At 37.6% G+C, this 25,100-nt stretch overlaps 1 protein-coding gene across 1 annotated transcript in view; it reads right to left on the reverse strand.

The window, feature by feature from the left end:
• Window positions 1-19,964, reverse strand: part of Med30 (mediator complex subunit 30) — a 28,491-nt gene extending 8,527 nt beyond the window's left edge. Inside the window, exons 1-3 of the mRNA XM_047564125.1 lie at window positions 19,638-19,964; window positions 6,653-6,811; window positions 4,652-4,756 (exon numbers count right to left, since the gene is read on the reverse strand). Of these exons, the coding sequence (XP_047420081.1) occupies window positions 4,652-4,756; window positions 6,653-6,811; window positions 19,638-19,814 (441 nt within the window). The 5' untranslated portion in view covers window positions 19,815-19,964. The remainder of the gene's footprint in view (window positions 1-4,651; window positions 4,757-6,652; window positions 6,812-19,637) is intronic.
• Window positions 19,965-25,100: the final 5,136 nt, after the last annotated feature.

The raw sequence follows: 25,100 nt of genomic DNA on the forward strand, positions 1-25,100 counted from the left end.
GGGATTGAGGAAGGCTTAGAGAAACAAACCAAAGGAATGAACAACCTATTCAATGAAATAATATCAGAAAATTTCCCAAATCTGAAGAATGAAATGGAAAACCAAATACAAGAGGCTTATAGAACTCCAAACATACAAAATTACAACAGACCCACACCAAGGCACATTATTATGAAAATACCTAACATACAAAATAAAGACAGAATTTTAAAGGCCGCGAGAGAAAAGAATCAAATTACATTCAGAGGGAAACCAATAAGAATATCAGCAGATTTTTCAATCCGGACCCTAAAAGCCAGAAGGGCCTGGAACAACATATACCAAGCCCTGAAAGAAAACGGATGCCAACCAAGAATCTTATACCCAGCAAAACTTACCTTCAAATTTGACGATGAAATAAGATCCTTCCATGATAAACAAAAGCTAAAGGAATTTACAAAAAGAAAGCCAGCATTACAGAACATTCTCAGCAAAATATTCCATGAGGAAGAGATGAAAAACAACGATGCAAATCAGCAACAGGAGGCGCTAGCCTAAAGGAATAGCCAAATAAAGGAGAAACCAAATCATGCCAAAAACAAATATGAGTCAATTGACTGGGAATACAAATCATATCACAATAATAACCCTGAATGTTAATGGCCTGAATTCATCAATCAAAAGACACAGACTGGCAGATTGGATTAAAAAGAAAAATCCAACAATATGCTGCCTGCAAGAGACTCACCTCATAGAAAGAGACACCCATAGACTAAAGGTGAAAGGATGGGGAAAAACATACCATGCACACGGACACAGCAAAAAAGCTGGAGTATCCATCCCCATCTCAGATAATGTGGACTTCAAACCAAAACTAGTCAGAAGGGATAAAGAAGGACATTACATGCTGCTTAAGGGAAGCATAAATCAGCAAGACATAACAATCATAAATATCTATGCCCCGAACATTGGCTCATCCACGTACGTCAAACAAATCCTTCTCAATTACAGAAATCAAATAGACCACAACACAATACTACTAGGCGATTTTAACACACCTCTCTCACCACTGGATAGATCGTCCAAACAAAAATTGAATAAAGAAACTATAGATCTCAACAACACAATCAGCAATTTAGACTTAACGGACATATATAGAATATACCATCCAACAAAGAACGAATACACTTTCTTCTCAACAGCACATGGATCCTTCTCTCAAATAGACCATATTTTATGCCACAAAGCTACTGTTAGCAAATACAAGAAGATAGAGATTCTACCTTGTACTCTATCAGATCATAATGGATTGAAATTAGAAATAAATGACAGAATAAAAAACAGAAACTTCTCCAATACTTGGAGACTAAATAATACATTATTATACGATGAATGGATAACAGAAGACATCAGGAGGGAAATAAAAAAATTCTTAGAAGTAAACGAGAACAAAGACACATCATATCAAAATCTCTGGGACACTATGAAAGCAGTACTTAGAGGAAGATTTATTTCATGGGGTGCATTCAAAAAAAGAAGTAGAAATCAACAAATAAACGACTTAACACTACAGCTCAAAGCGCTAGAAAAAGAAGAGCAGACCAATACCAAAAGTAGTAGAAGACAGGAAATAGTTAAAATCAGAGCCGAAATCAACGAAATCGAAACAAAAGAAAAATTGGAAAAATTAACAAATTAAATAGTTGGTTCTTTGAAAAAATAAATAAAATTGATAAACCCTTAGCCACACTAACAAAGAGAAAGAGGGAGAAAACTCAAATTACTAAAATTCGGAACGAACAAGGAAACATCACAACAGACACGAGTGAAATACAAAACATAATTAGAAGCTATTTCGAAAATCTATACTCCAACAAAACAGAAAACCTCGAAGACATCAACAAATTTCTAGAGACATATGAATTACCTAAACTGAACGAGGAGGACATACACAACCTAAATAAACCAATTTCAAGCAATGAAATAGAAGAGGTCATCAAAAGCCTACCAACAAAGAAAAGTCCAGGACCAGATGGGTTCTCAGCCGAGTTCTACAAAACCTTTAAAGAAGAGCTCATTCCAATACTCCTCAAACTATTCCATGAAATAGAAGAGGAGGGAACCCTCCCAAACTCGTTCTATGAAGCCAATATCACCCTGATACCTAAACCAGACAGAGACACATCGAGGAAGGAAAATTTCAGACCAATAACCTTAATGAACATCGATGCAAAAATTCTCAACAAAATTTTAGCAAATCGCATACAAATATATATTAAAAAGATAGTGCACCACAATCAAGTGGGTTTTATCCCAGGGATGCAAGGTTGGTTCAACATTCGGAAATCAATAAATGTCATTCACCATATCAACAGACTTAAAGTTAAGAATCACATGATTATTTCAATAGATGCAGAAAAAGCATTCGATAAAATACAGCATCCCTTCATGCTCAAAACACTAGAAAAAATTGGGGTAGTGGGAACATTCCTAAACATTATAAAGGCAATCTACGCTAAGCCCATAGCTAATATCATTCTAAATGGTGAAAAACTGAAAGCGTTCCCCCTAAAAACTGGAACAAGGCAGGGATGCCCTGTTTCACCACTTCTATTCAACATCGTCCTTGAGACTCTAGCCAGAGCAATCAGACAAACCAAAGAAATTAAAGGGATACGAATAGGAAAAGAAGAACTCAAACTATCCCTGTTCGCTGATGACATGATTATATATTTAGAGGAACCTGGAAATTCCACCAGAAAACTTTTAGAACTCATAAGTGAATTCAGTAAAGTAGCAGGTTACAAGATCAATGCTCATAAATCCAATGCATTTTTATACATAAGTGATGAATCTTCAGAAAGAGAAATTAGGAAAACTACCCCATTCACAATAGCATCGAAAAAAATAAAATACTTGGGAATCAATCTCACAAAAGAGGTGAAAGACCTCTACAATGAGAACTACAGAACACTAAAGAAAGAAATTCAAGAAAACCTTAGAAGATGGAAAGATCTCCCATGTTCCTGGATAGGCAGAATTAATATCGTCAAAATGGCTATACTACCTAAAGTGCTATACAGATTCAATGCAATTCCAATTAAAATCCCAATGATGTACCTTGCAGAAATAGAGCAAGCAATTATGAAATTCATCTGGAAGAATAAAAAACCTAGAATAGCTAAAGCAATCCTCAGTAGCAAGAGCGAAGCAGGGGGTATTGCAATACCAGATCTTCAACTCTACTACAAAGCAATAGTAACAAAAACGGCATGGTATTGGTACCAAAATAGACAGGTAGATCAATGGTACAGAATAGAGGACATGGACACAAACCCAAATAAATACAATTTTCTCATACTAGACAAAGGTTCCAACAATATGCAATGGAGAAAAGATAGCCTCTTCAACAAATGGTGCTGGGAAAACTGGAAAACCATATGCAATAGAATGAAATTAAACCCCTATCTCTCACTCTACACAAAACTCAACTCAAAATGGATCAAAGACCTTGGAATCAGACCAGAGACCCTGCATCTTATAGAAGAAAAAGTAGGTCCAAATCTTCAACTTGTTGGCTTAGGATCAGACTTCCTTAACAGGACTCCCATAGCACAAGAAATAAAAGTAAGAATCAACAACTGGGATAGATTCAAACTAAAAAGCTTTCTCTCAGCAAAGGAAACTATCAGAAATGTGAAGAGAGAGCCTACAGAGTGGGAGAATATTTTTGCCAACCATACCTCAGATAGAGCGCTAATTTCCAGAATCTATAAAGAACTCAAAAAACTCTACACGAAGAATACAAATAATCCAATCAACAAATGGTCTAAGGAAATGAACAGACACTTCACAGAAGAAGATATACAAGTAATCAACAGATATATGAAAAAATGTTCAACATCCCTAGTAATAAGAGAAATGCAAATCAAAACTACCCTAAGATTTCATCTCACCCCAATTAGAATGGCGATTATCAAGAACACAAGCAACAATAGGTGTTGGCGAGGATGTGGTGAAAAAGGAACACTCATACATTGCTGGTGGGGTTGCAAATTAGTGCAGCCACTCTGGAAAGCAGTGTGGAGATTCCTCAGAAAGCTTGGAATGGAAACACCATTTGACCCAGCTATCCCACTCCTTGGTCTATACCCAAAGGACTTAAAATCAGCATACTACAGAGATACAGCCACATCAATGTTCATTGCTGCTCAATTCACCATAGCCAGATTGTGGAACCAACCTAGATGCCCTTCAGTTGATGAATGGATAAAGAAACTGTGGCATATTTATACAATGGAATATTACTCCGCAATGAAGAATGATAAAATTATGGCATTTGTAGGCAAATGGTCGAAATTGGAGAATATCATGCTAAGTGAGATAAGCCAATCTCAAAAAACTAAAGGACGAATGATCTCGCTGATAAGCGGATGAGGACATATAATGGGGGTGTGAGGGGTTAGCATTAGGTTTAGGGTTAGGTTTAGAGTTAGGCTAAGGAGAGCGGTAAGAATGAAGGAAAGAAGGACTGTATAAAGGGAAAAGGGTGGGAGGGGTGGGGGGGAAGGGAAAAAAAAGAAACATCATTACCCTATGTAAACGTAAAAAAATAAATAAAAAAAAAAAAAAAAGAATTCTGAAATAGAAAACAGAGAGATGAATAACTCACTTTATTGACTTCAGCAATTTCCCGTCTCTCTTCACTAGCAAAACGTGGCAGGCTGGCCCGATCATCATTCTTTGAGCCCTCTTCTTCCACATATGGAATAAGTTGCTGAAGAGTGAGGAACAAAAGTTAAAAGTCAAAAATATGAGTCAAATTGTCCATTTTAGGATGCATCAGATTATTGTCAATTTTCATACTTTTAATATTAGAAAAATAAATTTCAATTCTGACAATTACCTGAAATAACAGCATTTAAAAGTTTATCATTTTGATGCATTCTATATATTATCCTTCAGGTTTCTTTTGCAAAAGGCCTTTATAACATTGGTTGTCCCGTAAAATTAAATAATATCTTACTCATTCAATCAGCAAATATTTAATTAGTGGACACTGGATAAGACTGCAAAACTAAAGTCAAGTATGATTTGTGATTCCTGTCCTTAAGAGAGTTATAGTTTGAGATAAATACAATGGGCTCTTTCCTTCTGTACTAGAAGGAAAGAACTGCATGGATGTGTGCTATGTAAATGTCATTAACTTGCCATCTAAAACTTCAGTATACATGCAAATTTCTAGATGTCTTAACTTTTTTTATTGTTAAGATTCTCTTTTTGATAGGACAAATTTATAAACCAATGAAACTAATGGCAGAATTATAATTAAACATGTGTGGTTTGATGAAGTTCACTGATGAAGCCCCTTGTAAATGTGACAGGATTCAGGAATTAACAGCCTCCTCCATTTGGTAATATATATGGGAACAGGCCAGAAGCATTTAACTGGTCAAAGTGGTAGTCACCTGGCCAAACTTCTTCATATTCTTGGGACAAATACAAACTTACCCATGTCTACATTCACTGTCCTTTTCCTCTCCTAATACAAAGCTCCCTTTCCTTCACAGAAAATTCATGTGCATGTAGTCTGTGCTGATTCTTCTGCCCTTGTCTTCACTTATTCACCTTCCTTCAGCCTCTCCCTATACTTTTCCTCCTTTATCATCTAAACATGTTCCAATCTTTTCCATTTGAAGGGCAAAATCTCCCCAAACCCTTGCTTCCATCTTTCCTTCCATCTACTTCTTTCCTCTCGTTTCATTATTGATGCTTCTCTGATTGTTGGCTCCAGCTCTTTACTCCCTGTTTAATCTTCAAACCACTGTGATCGGACTTCATGCTGATGTTTTGCCAAAGCTCTCTCTACTCAAATGTATCAACGATTTTCATGTAGGAGAGAGTTTTCATTCCTTGTTTTCCTCAAACTCGGGAGCATCTGACAATGTCAACCACTTTCCTGATCTTCCTCTCACATCTTTGTCCGATTCTTTTTAAGCTCTTTTGTAGTTTAATTCTTTCTGTGTTCATCTTTTCTAGACTGATCACTCAAAAAGAAAGCACTGATTTCATGAAATTCTCCTTTACAGGTAGTGAGAGAACATCTAAGCTTCCCAGCTACCTTAGGAGACAATGATATGTCAACAGGAAAATGCCACTTAGAGAAATATCACAACTAGTTAACTAGTTACATCTATAACCCAGACTAAACTTAGAAATATATATTTCAAACCAAGTGGTTCCACCTGGCTACAAACCAAACCTAAATTAATACTGATTAAAAATCTTTTATCTGTAAAGCTCTTTCATGAAAACCATTTTAAAGGTATTTTATGACACTATTAAAACTCCTACTTTAAAAAAATGCACCGATTTAACTAAAATGAGATGCTGACAACCATGACAAAAATTGCAAGACAAACTTTTTCTCCTAATGCCACCAACAAAAAGCCATAACCGGCCTTGAAGTCAAAGTCTAGAAGACATTATCCATGTGAAAATACAGCAGTAATTCTACAGATATATATCACATTTTCATCGTCTCTGGTCAAAAGGGAAACCCATAAAAATCGAAAATCTGGAAATATTGCCAAAAAGGAGAAAGAGAAAACTACAAATATCCCAACACGATCTCACATCTTCCATTCACGCTCCCTCTCTCACAAAAAGTTACCTCCACTGGAATGGGGTCCATTCCCCCACAATTTTCATTGCATTTGTCATAAACCAGTCTCAACTTCCGAAAGAGAATAGAAAGTTGGCGAAGATGGTCCTGTAGCTTTGTTAACCGGTCTTGGTATGTTCCAGTGTGGTAAGTGACACCATTTGGCAGCTTAGCAGGCAAAACAGAACAATGAAAATAAAGAAATGTAAATCAAGATTTTCTATAGGTAAAGTTAACAAGCAATTTTTAAGTACTGCATAAAAGCAAACTGTTGATAAAAGACATGTTATACAGGTTTGAATAATTTTCTGTTTTTCTCATTTTCCAAATTTCCCATTCCAAGTATAATAGTTTAAAAGGAGGCAGATCCTCTTAAATTATCTGAAATATTAGGATTTTTCAGAAATTCTCAAGTATTGAAACTCATCATGTTTCAAAATAATGTAATAAAATACCAAAGGTAATTCACTCTAAAGGGAGATATTATGGGTTTATTCACCAATACAATGGAGGATTTCTTACCATGAACTCTCAATTTATGAACTTTCCCAGACACTAACAATTCAGAAAAAAGTTTAAGTATATCCATGCTTTCTTGTTTGGATGATAGAAAGGAGTATAATGATTATATCTTGTATAGAGAAGCACAGTGTACCTTTATTGTGGCATTTACTAGGTTTAATATTTTGCCCCTATTTTCTATTTAATAAAGGCTGGAACTTATATTTGTATCGCCACATATAGTACAGTACAAACACATACAAAGGTTTTAATATACAGTCTGAATTATTTTGCTTTATTGAGTCATTTTTCACAAATCTATACTTAACACTTCATTAAGAAGTGTGTGTCATGAAAAAGAACTCTTGATAAAATCTGTCCTAAAGGGAAATAATCCTTTGGATATACAAACAATCACCCTCCTCCAATGTGCCTACTTAGTAAATTTGGATATTAGTTTTATATCAGCTTCTTAAAAGAAAGGAAGAATTGATTTGAAAAATTCCTGCATACTTTTCATGTATGAGGCACTGTTCTAGAAACTGGGGTAGCAGTGAACATGACAGAAATGAGGTTCCCATATTACACAGCATACCTGGTTAATAGCCCTTAAGATCCCTGTTATCACTATTCAGCTGAAAAACTCATCAATAATTATGTCACTCATGATCATGAATGAAAAACTCCAAATACATTATTATACACCTCTAGACACTGAAAAAATTCAACTAAATCCAATATCCATTCTTAAAATAAATATAACTCAGTTATAAACTCAGCACATGGTTAATGTGGAAACATGGGAAGCATCCTACTAAGGTCTGGAACAGAAAAGGAAGTCTAATAAGACCAGCAATACTACTAATGAACTCGTTCTAGAGGAACGGGCCAATATAATTAGAGAAGAAAAAGTAAGTGGGGGAGTTTGAAACAATAACAAAGAAGCTGTATAATCATCACTATTTATAAATGATATAAAAATGACTACTAAAAATAAAATAATTCAATAAGGAGTACAGAAATAATAGAGAAAAAGTAATAGCTTTGCTCTCACCTATAAAAACAAACCAAAAGAAAATGGTCATCATAATGGCAACAAAAATGACAAAAGATCTAGGAATAACCTTCGAAAAGCCCAAGATAAAAATGAAAACTTAACATACTTCTTAGGGAAATAAAGGTTATTCCATGTTCTTGGTTGGTGTATTAAGACTCTCAACATCATAACAATATTGTCTTTCTAGGTTGAATGAACCTAATAACACTAAGAGGTTTTTCTTAGAATTAATGCTTATTCTAAAGTACACATAGAAAATTAAACAAGCAAGAAGAGTCAGGGATATTCTAAAAAATAAAAAATGTAAACACAATGAAGCCTCAAAAAAGAAATTGGAATAGAACATCCCAAATTAGACTCATGTGAATGGATGGATGAGGAAAATGAAATAATCAGCCTTTTGAAAAAGTAAGTCTAGGGCCATACCCCACAGTTCACAACAGGATAAATTCCACAAAGATCAAAGTTTTAAATGCAAAAATTGAAACAAAAACCCCAGAGTCAGGTTCCATGGTGCACACCTATAATCCTAGCAGCTTGGAGACTGAGGCAAGAGGATTGGAAGTTCAAAGCCAGTCTCAGAAACTCAGTGAGACATTGTCTCTAAATAAAATACAAAATAGGGCTGGAGATGTGGATCAGTGGTTAGGTGTACCTGAGTTTAATCCCTGGTACCTGCACCCCTCCAAAAAAAAAACCCCAGAACTCTTCCTAATTTTGAAGTGGGAAGGCCTTCTTAACAAGTCATAGAATCTAAAAAGATAAGTAAATTCAATTTTTTAAAAACTTTTTTATAAAAAGTTTTTTTTTTTTTAAAAGGGGAAAACTACCATAAGCAGAGCCAAAAAAAATTTAAAAAAACAAAAGAAGAACAATAAAAGACTGAAAAAATATGCTTACAATTTATATCATAAACAGCAGGTTTCTCTAACATGTAAATAGATAAGTCCTACAAACCGGTGAACAGGGTAAAAAAGACATTCCATAAAATGATGAAAAAAATGGGCAAATAACATGTAAAAAGAGCATTTAGCAAAAAAGAAAGTATAAGTGATTTATACATTTATGAAGAAATAGTCAAATTCAATCAAATTAGGAGAAATGTAAGGTAAAATTTTTACCTATCAAGTCATCAAAGATCCAAAACTATAAAATGTACTGTGTTGGTCTCAGTCAAGATATGGTAACATAAAGTAGTACAATCCCCATGGAGGGCAATTCATCAAAACTTACCCAATTATATAAGCACATAGTTATTTCAAAAATGTATCCTAAGATACACTTGCACATTTGCATAGGAGATTATTTGCTGCAGCCTAAGAGTGAGAAATTAAAAGCAGCATAAATGCTCTCACTAGAGAACAAGTTTAATAAATTATAGGATTTCCATGCAGTAGAACACCATGCACTATACAAAGCAAAAGGGAGAAATTTCTGTACAGACATGAATAAACATCAAGACACACTAAATGCAAAAAGCAAGAAACAAAATTGTGCATAATATACCACTATCAGTGCAAAAGGGGGAATGAAAAAATATACACACACGTTTGCTTAAATATGCATAAAATATCTGGAAGGATACACAAAATTAGTAGTAAGCATCATTAACAACCACTGCTAGCAGAGATGGATTAGGTACCTAGTTAATAAGAATGGGAGGGAGAATGTTTACTGGAATGTCTTGTTTTATTTCTGAACTCTGAATGTATTATATATGCCAAAAATAAAATAAGAGATTTAAAGGATAATAAACAGAACCAAAGCAATGCCATTTTTTCACAGGGAATCTAAATCAGGGATTTAGGGATAATTGGGGAGATATTCTTTAACTCACTGAACTTATTTTGAAAATGTGTTTTTGCATTTTTCTTAGAAGAGTCCATGGTTTTCATCAGACTCTTAAGCAGACAACAGACATCTAAAGACATCTAACATCTAAAGAACCACTTCTCTAAAACAAATGCTTGGAAATAAACCTTAGCAGATTGTACTGATGTCATTCTAACTTTATGGATTAATAATACAGAGGATGATTTCAAATGTGAATAGTTAAAAACAAAATGTAGTTTTTTCTTCTTCTCAGAGAGGAATACTTTCCAAAATCCTCAGTGGATGCCTGAAACCAGGGATGGTACAGACTCATATATGTTTATATATGATACAGAATCCTATAAACACACACACACACACACACACACACACACACACACACACACATTTTCCTATATATAGAAACCTGTGAGAAAGTTTAATTTAAAAATTAAGCACAGAACAAGATGAACAATAATAACTAATAGGGACGCCATTGCCGAGCTAGCGAGCCTGCAGACCCCCACACCAAGGTCGGATGCCATCGCTGAGCCTGCCTGCCTGACCCCCCCACTGCTGAGGGACACTGCACTTGCCTCTGTGCTGACTCAGGGCACCCTCGCTGGGACTCCCCAGCTTCTTTGGAGGCAGGTGCAGGCATTTTGAATGAATCCTGAGGGCGTGGCCATCATCATCGGAAGGGCGGCTCCCTTCCCGAGACACCTACAGGAGACAGGAGGCCCTTTGACAGGACTCAGGATTCAAGAAGAGGAGGTATTGAGAGACTTGGGAACAACTCAGAGCCCCCGCGTGAGTCTCTCCCACTGGGCGAGGCTCCCTGGAGGGTCAGTAGTCCTGGAATGCAGGGAACTTCGTGCAGTAGAGTACCCAGTGAGACTCCCCGGCTGCAGCTGTGAACCCAGACAACTGAGAGTATTGTAGAGGAGGACGGACCACAAGAGGCTTCGGCACAGAGCGAGGGTCCCAGTCCTGGACAGTAGGTCCAGTCCCCAGGGAATGCTGTAGAGGAGAGAGTCCCTCCCTCAGAGAGAGTCCCTTGCAGGGCCAGGCCCCCCAGACCAGGTGGTAGTTCCTGGCCCCAGGGAACATCTCAGAGGAGAGCTGCCCAGCGAGAAGTCCCCACTGGATGAGTCTTCCCACCTGGTGAGGCTTTCCCACAAGGGTGGTAGAACCAGAGACAAAGGCCCAGACCAGCCATGCCCCAGCCTGTAGTCTAGTCCCCGTTTTGACTGACCATCCGTCAACAAGTGGAGGCGCCTCTTCCCACCAGCAGGAAATATACCCCACCTGAAGGCCACCACCCCTAGAGGGTCAGCTTCCTTGTGTATCACTGCAATATCAAGTTCCTCCAAGACTTCAGGCTACTGAAGGCTAGGAGGAGAGTTATTGAAAATCTACAGGGACACTATAAGTCAACAGAGTTTCACTACTAGAGGGGTAGATGACCAAAATAAGAAAACAAGGGAAGAAAATGTCCCAAACAAACCGAGATGCTACATCAATAAAATTCAATGACAGCATGGCAGAAGAAATGTCAGAAAGGGAGTTCAGAATGTACATAATTAAAATGATCAGAGAAGCAAATGATCAGATGAAAGAGCAAATGCAGGCTCTGAATGATCGCACCACTCAACAGATAAAGAGGAAATGCAGGAAGCAAAAGATCATTTCAATAAAGAGTTAGAGATACTGAAAAAAAAAAAAAAAAAAAAAAAAACAGACAGAAATCCTTGAAATAAAGGAAACCAAAAACCAAATTAAAAACTCCATAGAAAGCATAACGAATAGGATAGAACACATGGAAGACAGAACCTCAGACACTGAAGACAAAATGTTTAATCTTGAAAACAAAGTTGACCAAACAGAGAAGATGATAAGAAATCATGAACAGAATCTACAAGAATTATGGGATATCATGAAAAGGCCAAATTTAAGAATTATTGGGATTAAGGAAGGCACAGAGAAACAAACCAAAGGAATGAATAATCTATTCAATGAAATAATATCAGAAAATTTCCCACATCTGAAGAATGAAATGGAAAATCAAATACAAGAGGCTTATAGGACTCCAATTATACAAAACTACAATAGACCCACAACAAGGCACATTATAATGAAAAAACCTAACATACAAAATAAAGACAGAATTTTAAAGGCTGTGAGAGAAAAGAATCAAATTACATTCAGGGGGAAACCAATACGGATATCAGCAGATCTTTCAACCCAGACCCTAAAAGCTAGAAGGGCCTGGAATAACATTTTTCAAGCTCTGAAAGAAAACAGATGCCAACCAAGAATCTTATACCCAGCAAAACTTACCTTCAGATTTGACGACAAAATAAAATCCTTCCATGATAAACAAAAGCTAAAAGAATTTACAAAAAGCCGGCACTACAGAACATTCTCAGCAAAATATTCCATGAGGAAGAGATGAAATACAACGATGTAAATCAGCAAAGGGAGGAACTACCCTAAAGGAATAGCCAAATAAAGGAGAAAACAAGTCATGTCAAAAAACAAAAATGAGTCAAATGACCAGGAATACGAATCATCTCAATAATAACCCTGAATGTTAATGGCCTGAACTCATCAATCAAAAGACATAGACTGACAGATTGGATTAAAAAGAAAGATCCAATAATATGCTGCCTGCAAGAGACTCATCTCATAGAAAGAGATACCCACAGACTGAAGGTGAAAGGATGGGAAAAAAAAATACCATGCGCATGGACTCAGCAAAAAAGTTGGACTATGCATCCTCATATCAGATAATGTGGACTTCAAGCCAAAGTTAGTCAGAAGGGATAAAGAAGGACATTTCATACTGCTTAAGGGAAGCATAAATCAGCAAGACATAACAATCATAAACATCTATGCCCCAAACAGTGGCTCATCTGTGTATGTCAAACAAATCCTTCTCAATTCCAGAAATCAAATAGACCACAACACAATACTAGGTGATTTTAACACACCTCTCTCATCACTGGACAGATCTTCCAAACAAAAATTGAACAAAGAAACCATAGATCTCAATAACACAATCAATAATTTAGACTTAACGGACATATATAAAACATACCATCCAACAAAGAGCGAATACACTTTTGTCTCAGCAGTACATGGATCCTTCTCTAAAATAAACCATATTCTATGCCACAAAGCTAATGTTAGCAAATACAAGAAGATATAGTACCTTGTATTCTATCAGATCATAATGGGTTGAAATTAGAAATAAATGACAGAATAAAAAACAGAAACTACTCCAACACATGGAGATTAAATAATATGCTATTGAATGATGAATGGATAACAAAAGACATCAGGAGGGAAATAAAAAAGATTCTAAGAGGTAAAGGAGAACAAAGATACATCATATCAAAATCTCTGGGACACTATGAAAGCACTACGTAGAGGAATATTTATTTCATGGAGTGCATTCAATAAAAGAAGAAAAAATCAAAAAATAAATCACCTAACACTACAGCTCAAAGCCCTAGAAAAAGAACAGAGCAACACCAAAAGTAGTAGAAGACAGGAAATAGTTAAAATCAGAGCTGAAATCAATGAAATAGAAACAAAAGAAACAACAGAAAAAATTGACAAAATAGTTGGTTCTTTGAAAAAATAAACAAAATTGATAAACCCTTAGCCACACTAACAAAGAGAAGGAGAGAGAAAACTCAAATTACTAAAATTTGGAATGAACAAGGAAATATCACAACAGAGTGAAATACAAAACATAATTAGAAGCTATTTTGAAAATCTATACTCCAACAAAACAGAAAATCTCAAAGACATCAACAGGTTTCTAGAGACATATGAATTACCTAAACTGAACCAGGAGGACATACAAAATTTAAATAGATCAATTTCAAGTAATGAAATAGAAGAAGTCATCAAAAGCCTCCCAACAAAGAAAAGTCCAGGACCAGCTGGGTTCTCAGCTGAGTTCTACAAAACCTTTAAAGAAGAGCTCATTCCAATACTTCTCAAAGTATTCCATGAAATAGAAGAGGAGGGAACCCTCCCAAACTCATTCTATGAAGCCAATATCACCCTGATACCTAAACCAGACAGAGACACATCGAGGAAAGAAAATTTCAGACCAATATCCTTAATGAACATTGATGCAAAAATTCTTAACAAAATCTTAGCAAATCACATGGCAAAATATATTAAAAAGTTAGTGCACCACGATCAAGTGGGTTTTATCCCAGGGATGCAAGGTTGGTTCAACATCTGGAAATCAATAAATGTAATTCACCATATCAACAGACTTAAAGTCAAGAATCACATGATTATTTCAATAGATGCAGAAAAAGTATTTGATAAAATACAGCATCCCTTCATGCTCAAAACACTGGAAAAAATAGGGACAGTGGGAACATTCCTTAACATTGGAAAGGCCATCTATGCTAAGCCCATGGTCAATATCATTCTAAATGGTGGAAAACTGAAAGCATTCCCCCTAAAAACTGGAACAAGGCAGGGATGCCCTCTTTCACCACTTCTATTCAACATTGTCCTCGAAGCTCTAACCACAGCAATTAGACAAACAAGGAAATTAAAGGGATATGAATAGGAAAAGAAGAACTCAAACTATCCCTATTTGCTGATGACATGATTATATATTTAGAGGAACCAGAAAATTCCACCAGAAAACTTTTAGAACTCATAAGTGAATTCAGTAAAGTAGCAGGATATAAGATCAATGCTCATAAATCTAATGCATTTTTATATATAAGTGATGAATCTTCAGAAAGAGAAGTTAGGAAAACTACCCCATTCACAACAGCCTCAAAAAAAAAAAAAAAAAAAAAACTTGGGAATCAATCTAACAAAAGAGGTGAAAGACCTCTACAATGAGAACTACAGAACACTAAAGAAAGAAATTAAAGAAAACCTTAGAAGATGGAAAGATCTCCCATGTTCCTGGATAGGCAGAATTAATACTGTCAAAATGGCGATACTACCACAAGTGCTATACAGATTCAATACAATTCCAATTAAAATCCCAATGATGTACCTCACAGAAATAGAGCAAGCAATCATGAAATTCATATGGAAGAATAAGAAACCCAGAATAGCTAAAGAAATCCTTAGCAGGAAGACTGAAGCAGGGGGTATCGCAATACCAGACCTTCAACTATACTACAAAGCAACAGTAACAAAAATGGCATGGTATTGGTACCAAAATAGACAGGTAGATCAACGGTACAGAATAGAGGACACGGACACAAACCCAAATAAATACAATTTTCTCATACTAGACAAAGGGGCCAAAAATATACAATGGAGAAAAGATAGTCTCTTCAACAAATGGTGCTGAGAAAACTGGAAATCCATATGCAGCAGAATGAAACTGAACCCCTATCTCTCACCCTGCACAAAAATTAACTCAAAATGGATCAAAGACCTTGGAATCTGACCAGAGAACCTGCATCTTATAGAAGAAAAAGTAGGTCCAAATCTTCAACATGCTGGCTTAGGATTAGATTTCCTTAACAGGACTCCCATAGCACAAGAAATAAAAGCAAGAATCAATAACTGGGATAGATTCAAACTAAAAAGCTTTTTGTCAGCAAAGGAAACTATCGGCAATGTGAAGACAGAGCCTACAGAGTGGGAGAAAATCTTTGCCACTCATACTTCAGATAGAGCACTAATTTCCAGAATATATAAAGAACCAAAAGACTCTACACCAAGAATACAAATAATCCAATCAACAGATAGGCTAAGGAAATGAACAGATACTTCACAGAAGAAGATTTACAAGCAATCAGCAGATATATGGGAAAATGTTCAACACCTCTAGTAATAAGAGAAATGCAAATCAAAACTACACTAAGATTCCATCTCACCCCAATTAGAATGGCGATTATCAAGAATAAAAACAACAATAGGTGTTGGAGAGGATGTGGGGAAAAAGGTACACTCAAACATTGCAGGTGGGGATGCAAATTAGTGCAGTCACTGTGGAAAGCAGTGTGAAGATTCCTTAGAAAACTTGGAATGGAACCAGCATTTGACCCAGCTATCCCACTCCTTGGTCTATACCCAAAGGACTTAAAATCAGCATACTACAGAGATACAGCCACAACAATGTTCATAGCTGCTCAATTCACAATAGCCAGATTGTGGAACCAACCTAGATGCCCTTTGATTGATGAATGGATAAAGAAACTGTGGTATATATATATACAATGGAATATTACTCAGCCATAAAGAATAATAAAATTAAGGCATCTGCAGGCAAATGGATGAAATTGGAGAATATCACGCTAAGTGAGATAAACCAATCTCAAAAAACCAAAGGGGAAATGATCTTGCTGATAAGCGGATGATGACACATAAATGGGGGTGGGAGGGGGAAAGAATAGAGGAAGGAGGGACTGTATAGAGGGAAAAGAGGGGAGAGAGGGGTGGGGGGAAGGAAAAAAATAACAGGATGAATCAAAAACTATTACCCTATGTAAATGTATGATTACACAAATGGTATGCCTCTACTTCAGGTACAAACAGAGAAACAACATGTACCCCATTTGTTTATAATAAAAATAAATTAAAAAAATAAACTGTCAATTAGAGAAACACACCAAAAATAAAAATAAAAAAAACTAATAGTAAAATAGAACAATTATAAAATATACTGTAATAAATATTCTGTAAATGTGGTCTGTGTTATGGTGTGGATCTGAATGTCCCCCAAAGGTTAGGTAACCAGGTTGCCAGCCTGTGGCACTATTAGAAAGTGGTACCACCTTTAGAGGTGGGGTCTATCTAGAGGAAGTAGGTCATGAGGGTGGACCCAGGAAGGGTATATTTTGTGGCCTTCCTGTCCTGTGTATTTTCTTTGCTTCCTGGGCTGCCATGAACTGAGCAGCTATTCTCAACTACATGCTCCTGGCCATGAGGTTCTACCTCACCACAGGCCCAGAATCAATGGACTGAAAGCAACCGTGACCTGAAACCTCTCAAACCATGAGCCAACATAAATCTTTCTCCTCTAAGTTAATTTTCTCAGATATTTTGCCACAACAATGGAAAGCTAACCCTCCCTCTCTTTCTCAAAAGAGCTGGTTAACATTTTTGGACCATGGTTGACCATGGGTAACTGAAAATGTTGGTAAAGGGAGATACTGTATTAATAAGTAATCAGGTGATATGTAGTTAAGAGCATCCTAGTGGTTTCACCTCTTCTTACACTGTTTTGGAAAGGAAGGGGCACACTGTTGTTGCCTTTTTAGTCAACTGCAATGTGCTCCATAGGGCCTTAGGTAAATCAGACCATGCAGATAATAACCCTAGCCTCCTAGCAATTAGCTTTGAATAGGTCCATATATAAGCTATTAACAGATAACACATTTTGAAAGAGTTTAGTTCTGTGTAGGTATGACATGAATTATCTCTCTTTTAATAATATAGACAATTTGATAGCAAATTTGTAATATAAGGAAGTTAACAGGAAGTTACTTCTCTTTTTAAAGTTCATTTTCCTTAACTATAAAATATAGATAAAAATATTTCTTGAAAATGTCTCTACAATTATATACTCCACCAAGAAAAGTACTTGATAGATGATAGCTATTTCTTCTCCTGGCCCTAATTTAGTACTTTACATAATGCAGGTTAAAAATCCAGAAATTTTTTTTATATGCTAAATTCTAAGATATCAATTTAATTCACATCTTAACCATTTTAGATATGAATCTATTCATTTTTTAAATGACTGTTAAATAGTTTTGATCTTGAATTTTATTTGTATTATATTTCACATTGACTTATTGATAAAGATCTTAAAAGACTTCTACAAAGCTGGGCACAGTGGCCTCTCATCCTCTAATCCCAGTGACTGGAGGTTCTGACTCAAACTAAAAAAATAAAAGGGACTGGGGTGTGGATCAGTGGTAAAGGGCTCCAGGGCTTACTCCTCAGTATAAAAAAAAAAAAAGATTTTCACTAAAATTAGAAGAAAAACTCTTAACCATTAAAAAAAAAAAAGGCAATAAAATACTTGGTAGGCACTCATAGAAATAAAACTTTTAAACTCTCAAGACCTGGCTTCAAATTTACCACTGACTAGCTTTGGGTATGTCACTTTACCTCTCTGAACGACAGAATCTTCATATGTTAAACAAGAATATCTGCATCTCATAGCATGTAGATAAGCAAGCATTACAAATGGGTCAGCCAGGGCGTGGGGATGTAGCTCAGTGGTAGAGCACTTGCCTAGGATGTGTGAAACCCTGGGTTCAATGTCTGGCAAAGAAAAAAAACAAAAATTAAAATAAAAATAAAAAAAGTTATTCAGTTATCCAAAAGGTGCTAAGACAATGGGATACCTAAATGCAAAACAATGACTTTAGACTCATACCTATTACCATAATCCTTCCCCCCAAATTAAACTAATATAGGTTTTAAACCTAACGATATAAAAACTAGAACTACAAAACTTCTAGAAGAAAGCATTGGAGAAAATATTGGCACTGTGGGCAAGGTAAAAATTTCCTAGGTATGACACCAAAAGCAAGCTCTGAAAGGAACAAATCAACGAGAAGAATTCCATCAAAATTAAAAATGTCTGTTCCTCAAAAGATAATGTGAAGAGAATGAAGACCAGCCACAGACTAGTATAAGTATCTGCAAAGCCACAAGATATACAATATTAAATGTGGATGAGGATGAGGAATAACCAGGACGCTTGAATGTTGCAAATTGAAATATAAATAGGTCAGCTACTTTGAAGCCTTTTTAAAAATGTTAAACAGAGATATAACATAGGATCCCACAATTACACTCCTAAAATATCTATTCAGGAAGAAGTGAAAGGTGCACACAAAGGTTTGTAAGCAAATATCCATAGCAGCATTATTTACAATGGCCCCAAAGGGGAAACAACCCAAATGTCCATCAACAGAACAAACTGACATATCCATACAATAAACCACCACTCGGGCGATAAAAAGGAGCACTGTGACAAAGAACCCAGACAAAAGAAGTCCACATATGGTATGATTCCATTTATACAATCCTAGAAAATACAAATTAATTTACTATGTCAGAAAACAGTGGTTACTCGAGGAAAGAAGATGGGAGACAAAGATTTCACAGGGGCACGAAGAAACTTTTGAGGGTGAGATCTTCACTATTTTGACTGTGGTGATGGTTTCACCAATGTATTGATTTAGTCAACACTTGAACATAGTCTTACTGTATATTATTTATGCCAAGAAAAGGGAGGGACTTTTTTTTATTGTTTAGCAAAATGTGAATTCTTCAACTCCTTAAACTACCCCCCTCTCCACAGAAAAAATTCTGCTGGGAAAAATTTTCAAATAATCCAAAGAGGAAAGTGAAGGGCGGCCCACCTTGTCTCGAAAAGTATGGGATTTATACGGTAACCAGAGAACTGGGTCAAATCTAGAAAATGCGGCTTCGATCTTCCAGAAATCCGGTCATTCTTACAGACATTTGGGGCTGGCACATCCTTGGGGGGCACTTCTGAGTGTACATGGGGCGACCCACACTTGCGGTTTGCCCAGGGCAGCGCCACTGACGCCCGGTCTTTCACAGAAGCACCCCGAGAGCCGCTCGTGCGCTCACCTGCATGTTCCGGAGGAGCTGGAAGATCTCCATCGTGCGGTACACGATGTCCTGCACAGTCTCCTGCCCAATTCTGCAAAGCGACGCCGTGTTGACCTCCCGGGCGGCCTGCTGCGCCTGGGGCCCGGCGAAGGGCCCCGGCGCCATCCCCGAAGCGGCCAATGGAGGGGTGGACATGACGCGGCTGCGGCCCTCGGCCCGCAGGTGCGCAAAGGCAGGCGTCAGGGATCGGCCCGGAATGGGGCCGCTACAGGCCTCTCTGTGGGTAGGAGCTTGAAAGCCCCGGGCCAGCCGATTTCAAAACAACCGGCGCTACTTCCGCCCACCGTGACGCCACACGTCATAAAAACGTCACGGGCACACCGCCCACTCAGAAGGCCTGGGAACCTGTCTCCATGTGCAGCAAGACGGGATTGGACCGCACGCCCGGGAGGGCGAGACGGAAGGGTTAAGTAGCCAATCGCCAGCAGCGCTCTGGCCGGAGGGGGCGGTACTCGTGTTGGAGGTGGAGTAGAACTGCCCACAATTGTTACCTAGAGTCAGGCCTTCGTTGGAATTCGAGATGGATCTTTTAGTTTGTGTTGGGTTCCTTGCTCAGCATTTTCTCACAACAACCAATGAGTTTTATGGTCTTATTGTCATTTTACATCGAGGAAGTGGGCTCAAATTGGCTACTCGTTAACTGTCCGCCCGCAGCATGTACTGGCAACCTTCAGTTGGAGCAAAATTTATGGTCTTCGTGCGTCACTGCGACTTGATACCGACCTCTCGGATTGCTTTTGGCCCATACGCCAATGCTTTCCAGATCAAAGTAAAAAAAAAAAAAAAAAAAGAGCTCGATATGCATACGCTCACTCTACTTTCTGTCTCTACTATGTATTATAGTAGTTCCCTTTTATTGTAAGTGGGTAAATTCAAAGACACCCAATGGATGCCTTGAACAGATCTGACCCAATGTACTATTTTTTTCTTTACATTCATGTCTATGATAAAATTTGTTAGTTACAGTAGGAGATTAGTAACAATAACTAATAGAATGAGTCTCGCAATATACGGTGATTAAATTATTAAAAACTTAAGAATTGTTTATTTCTGGAATTATTTCATTTAATATTTTTGGACCATGGTTGACCTTGGAGAGCTAAAACTGCAGAAAGTGAAATTTCAAATGGGGGCAGGGTATTGTACTGTGTTGTTTTATATAATTTTAGCTTCTTTGCTTTCCCTCACCCTATTTGCACACACTAAAATGCAAAGGTTCAAAGTCTTTGTGATGGGCTGACAGATCTGGCTCCATGAGAATGTTATAGGCCAGACTCTAAGGGAAATAACTAAACAGACTCCATTTTGCTCTGAGACTCCATGTTATGTAGGAAATAAACTTCTCCCATGGGAACACCCCACCTCTGTAGCCATCATCAGTTACTTAGCGTTACATGTTTAGCAATACAAACCAACAATTCTTATGTAAGGAAAAATTGCTTTCTTTTGATTCCTATTGCTCCTAAACAATGTCCCATGTGAATGGTGACTGTGTGGATGTTAGTAAACCATTCTTTAGTTTGTACATAGGTAAGAGTCATTTTGACCCACTTCCTCCTCTGTTGATGATCTTACACTGCCTTTCCTTTTCCTATACCGCCTCACTTCCCTTCAATCCCCTTTGTTTAATCTACGAAATATCTATTCTTCACCTCTCCCCCCTTATTGTGGGTTAGCTTTCACATATCAGTAAAAATATTTGACCTTTGGCTTTTTGGAGCTGGCTTATTTCACTTGACATGATAGTCTCAAGAGCATTTACATACAAATGTCACAAAGTCATTCCTTTTTTAAGTAGCATTTTTATTCTAGTTATACATGACAGTAGAATGCATTTTGACACATCATACATAAATGAAGTATAACTTCTCATTTTTCTAGATGTACATGATGTAGAGTAATACAGGTTGTATAATCATATATGCACATAGGGTAATAATGTCCAATTCATTCTACTGTAATTCCTACCCCCATACCCCTTTCCTCCCTTCACTCCCTTCTGTCTAATCCAGATTACCTCTATTCTTCCCTATTCACCTCCCTTAGTATCTGTATATCAGAGAAAACATTTGGCCTTTGGTTTTGGGGATCAGCTTATTTCACTTAGTATGATATTCTCCAGCTCCATACACTTACCTGCAAATGTCATAATTTCATTCTTCTTTAAGGCTGAGTAATATTTCATTGTGTATATGTGCCACATTTTCTTTATGCATTCACGCATTGATGGGCATCTGTGTTGGTTCCAGAGTTTAGCTATTGTGAGTTGAGCTGCTATAAACATTTTCAAGGCCAGTATTGACCCAATTTTTCTCACAGTGCCATCTCTCTGGTTTTGAGTCCTCCACCTCCCTCTTCCCCATTCAAGGTCCTTTATGATTACATTGTGCTCATCCAGAGAATCCAAGATATCTCTTTATATCTTCTCTTCTGCAACTTCAGTTCCATCTGGTACTTAATTTTCCCTTGCCATGTGATTAACATATTCACAGATTCTGGGAATTAGGATGTGGACATCTCTGCGAGGTAGTTATTCTGCTTACCACAGGTCTCCAAACTGTCCCTGAATTCAGACTTATGTAACCAACATGAGTTGAATGACTAATTGGCATCTAAAACTTAACATGCCCCAAACCAAACTCATGAGTCCCCCAACCTTCTTCTACTACCCTTTTACCCAACTCACTAACTGGCACTCACTGTGTGCTTAGTTGCTCCTATGGCATCTCCTCTCCCGCCCCACTTCCAAGTCATCAGAAATACAGTGGACACTAAATTTCAAACATATCCTACATGTGACCACTTCTCATTACTTTACCTCTTCTACTCTAGTTCAAGCTGTCTGCTCTTGTTCAAATTGTTGGAAAACAATAAGATAAAAATAAAAATCTCTCCCAACTGGACTCTTTTTCTTGCCACATTTGGCCATTCATTTCACTCTCCTTACAATACCCACAGGGAACTTTTCCAGAGTATACTCTGGACTGTGACCCTGCTCTGCTGTCTTCATCAGTTTTATGTTGTTCTAGCAAAATTCCTAAGACTGAGTAGATTTTATAAAGAAAATTATTTTATTTCTTACAGTTCAGAGAGGCTGAGAAGTTTATGACCAAGGGGCCATATCTTGCAAGGGTCTTTCTGCCGATGGCGTTCTCTGCAGAGTGTGGCATAGGGTATCACGAGGCAAGACAGACCAAGTATGCCAGAGAGAGCTCAAGACCCAACCACTATTTAAAGGTTCTGACTAGTCCTGCTTCTGAATACCCAACAATGGGGATTAAGTTTCAAGGTGAATTTTGTGGAGACATTCATTTGCAGAAATGTTTTCCGGCGTTGCCTGTCCTGAGACTTTCTGGGGTGCTAGATCCAGGAGCCACCCCAGCTCCCATGGCTTTCCCCTCCCTCCAGCCAGCCACATTGGCCTCACTGTTGTTTCTTGTACAACCCAATTGCAACTCCCTTTGAGGTCATTTTTTGGCCTGGGAGCTCTCCCAACAGTTGTCTTTCCATGTCTCTGCTTAGAATGCTTTTTCCTGGCTACCATATTTAAAATAGCCTGCATTTGTTTTCCATTGCTGCTGGAACAAGTTATCAGAATTCAGTGACTTACAGCAGCAGAAATGTCCTAATTTCTGTGAGTTAGCAGTTTGCTACTAGACTGACACCAAGGTACGCTGCTTCCTGGAGTCTCTATGGGAAAATCTTCTTTCTGCTTATTTGTGTCATTGGAAGAAAGTTCCTTGTGATATAAGACTGGTATCTTATATCACAAGGAACTGACATTGTAAGCTGAGGACCATTGCTAGCTTCTATGAGATGCCACATTCCCTTCCTCTATATTCTAAGACAGTCAGGGTGGTTGAGTTTCCCTCATTTTAAGTCTTTCATGCCTCTTCTCAATTGTCATTGTCACATATTTCTGACTTTTCACATTTAAGGGTCCATGCCATCATATTGGGTTCAGCCCCATTACCCTGAATGGTCTTTGCATCTCAATGTCCTTAACCTTAATTGCATCTGCAAAATCCCCTTTTCCACATGTTGCAACATATTCGCAGCTTCTAGGGATTAGTGACTAATATCTCCGGGAGCCATTTTTCTACTTGCCACATAGCCCTCTCCATCTTTCTATCTACTTACCCTGCTTTGCTCTCCTTTGTTGTATATATCACAAATTGATGCTGTTTGTTTTCCTGTTTGTCTCCTCAACTAGACTGTAAATTTCATGAAATAAGGGATTTTCCCATTAGGTTACATCAGTACACTCTGCCCCTACAGCAGGGCCTGATACATAGTAAACGCTCAACAAATAGTTGGTGAAAGAACCATAAGCTCACTCTGTAGTGTCTTCTGTTTGAGATGTTTGCAAGATAAGCAAGCAGAACTATCCAGTTAGGAATTGAGATATGAACGTGGGATCTAGTGGGACTTTTTCTTTTTTTGGAGGGTGGGGTCAGTAGGGGTTAATAATAAGCTCCAAAACTGTGGAGTTAGTCATCCTCAACTTCCCAAACTGGTACCTGCCTAGCAGTGGACAAAGCACATCAACCTTTATGTTAAACACAGGAATAACAATGGTATTGTTTGGGTTGCTGATAGAAGTGCAATGTTATCAATAGAGTGCTTATAGTTTCTAGCATAGAGTAGACATTCAGTAAACCTGTTCTGTACTTCCTTTCACCATGTGTAACAGTGGGAAGAATGGAAAGGTGAGAAGTGAGAAAGACATCGTCATAGGATGGAGTCAGCAAGACCACTAAAAGGATGTGGATACAGCAGCAACAACAAAAATGGAGATGAATCAGAGATGTCCGAGGAAACTCAGGACAGTACTGCTTCAGGAAATCACAGGAAAAATAAACTGTTTCTGAAGGAACTTATGCCCAACTGTGTCAGACACTGCTGAGAGGTTAAGCAAAATAATCACACAAAGGAGGTATTATCTTAATTTACAGAACAGTTTCTGCAACATATTCTTGCCCAACAGTCCATAGTTACTGAAGGAATGAAACAGAAACCACACAATAGCTGTACCTTCTTCCCTAGAAAGAGAATGCCTGGTTTTTATCAGGGTGCCCAGTGTGGAGGCTGTACCAGTCTTCCTTGCCTTGACATGGCCATTTCACTAAATTCTGGTCAATCAGCTGTAAGTATGAGTGACATGCAATACTACCAGCAGTTTTCCTTAAAAGGAAGGGACTTCCAGTTCTTTCTTCCTACTATCTGGGATACAGACATCATGGCTGCCACTCAAGTAAGTGCTTATTTGTGGAATTTCTGCCACCTTCAACTCAATTGAATTCTAACTGCTGAAGTGCTCCTAAGCTCTATGTGGCTGTGTCTAATGCCAAAGTAGTTTCTCCCAACACAATGATTCACTGCCTCCGCTTTAAATGGCTCCAAAGGCAATTTGTAATCTCT

The sequence above is a fragment of the Sciurus carolinensis genome, chromosome 1 (assembly GCF_902686445.1).
Source record: "Sciurus carolinensis chromosome 1, mSciCar1.2, whole genome shotgun sequence".
Lineage (NCBI taxonomy): Eukaryota > Metazoa > Chordata > Mammalia > Rodentia > Sciuridae > Sciurus > Sciurus carolinensis.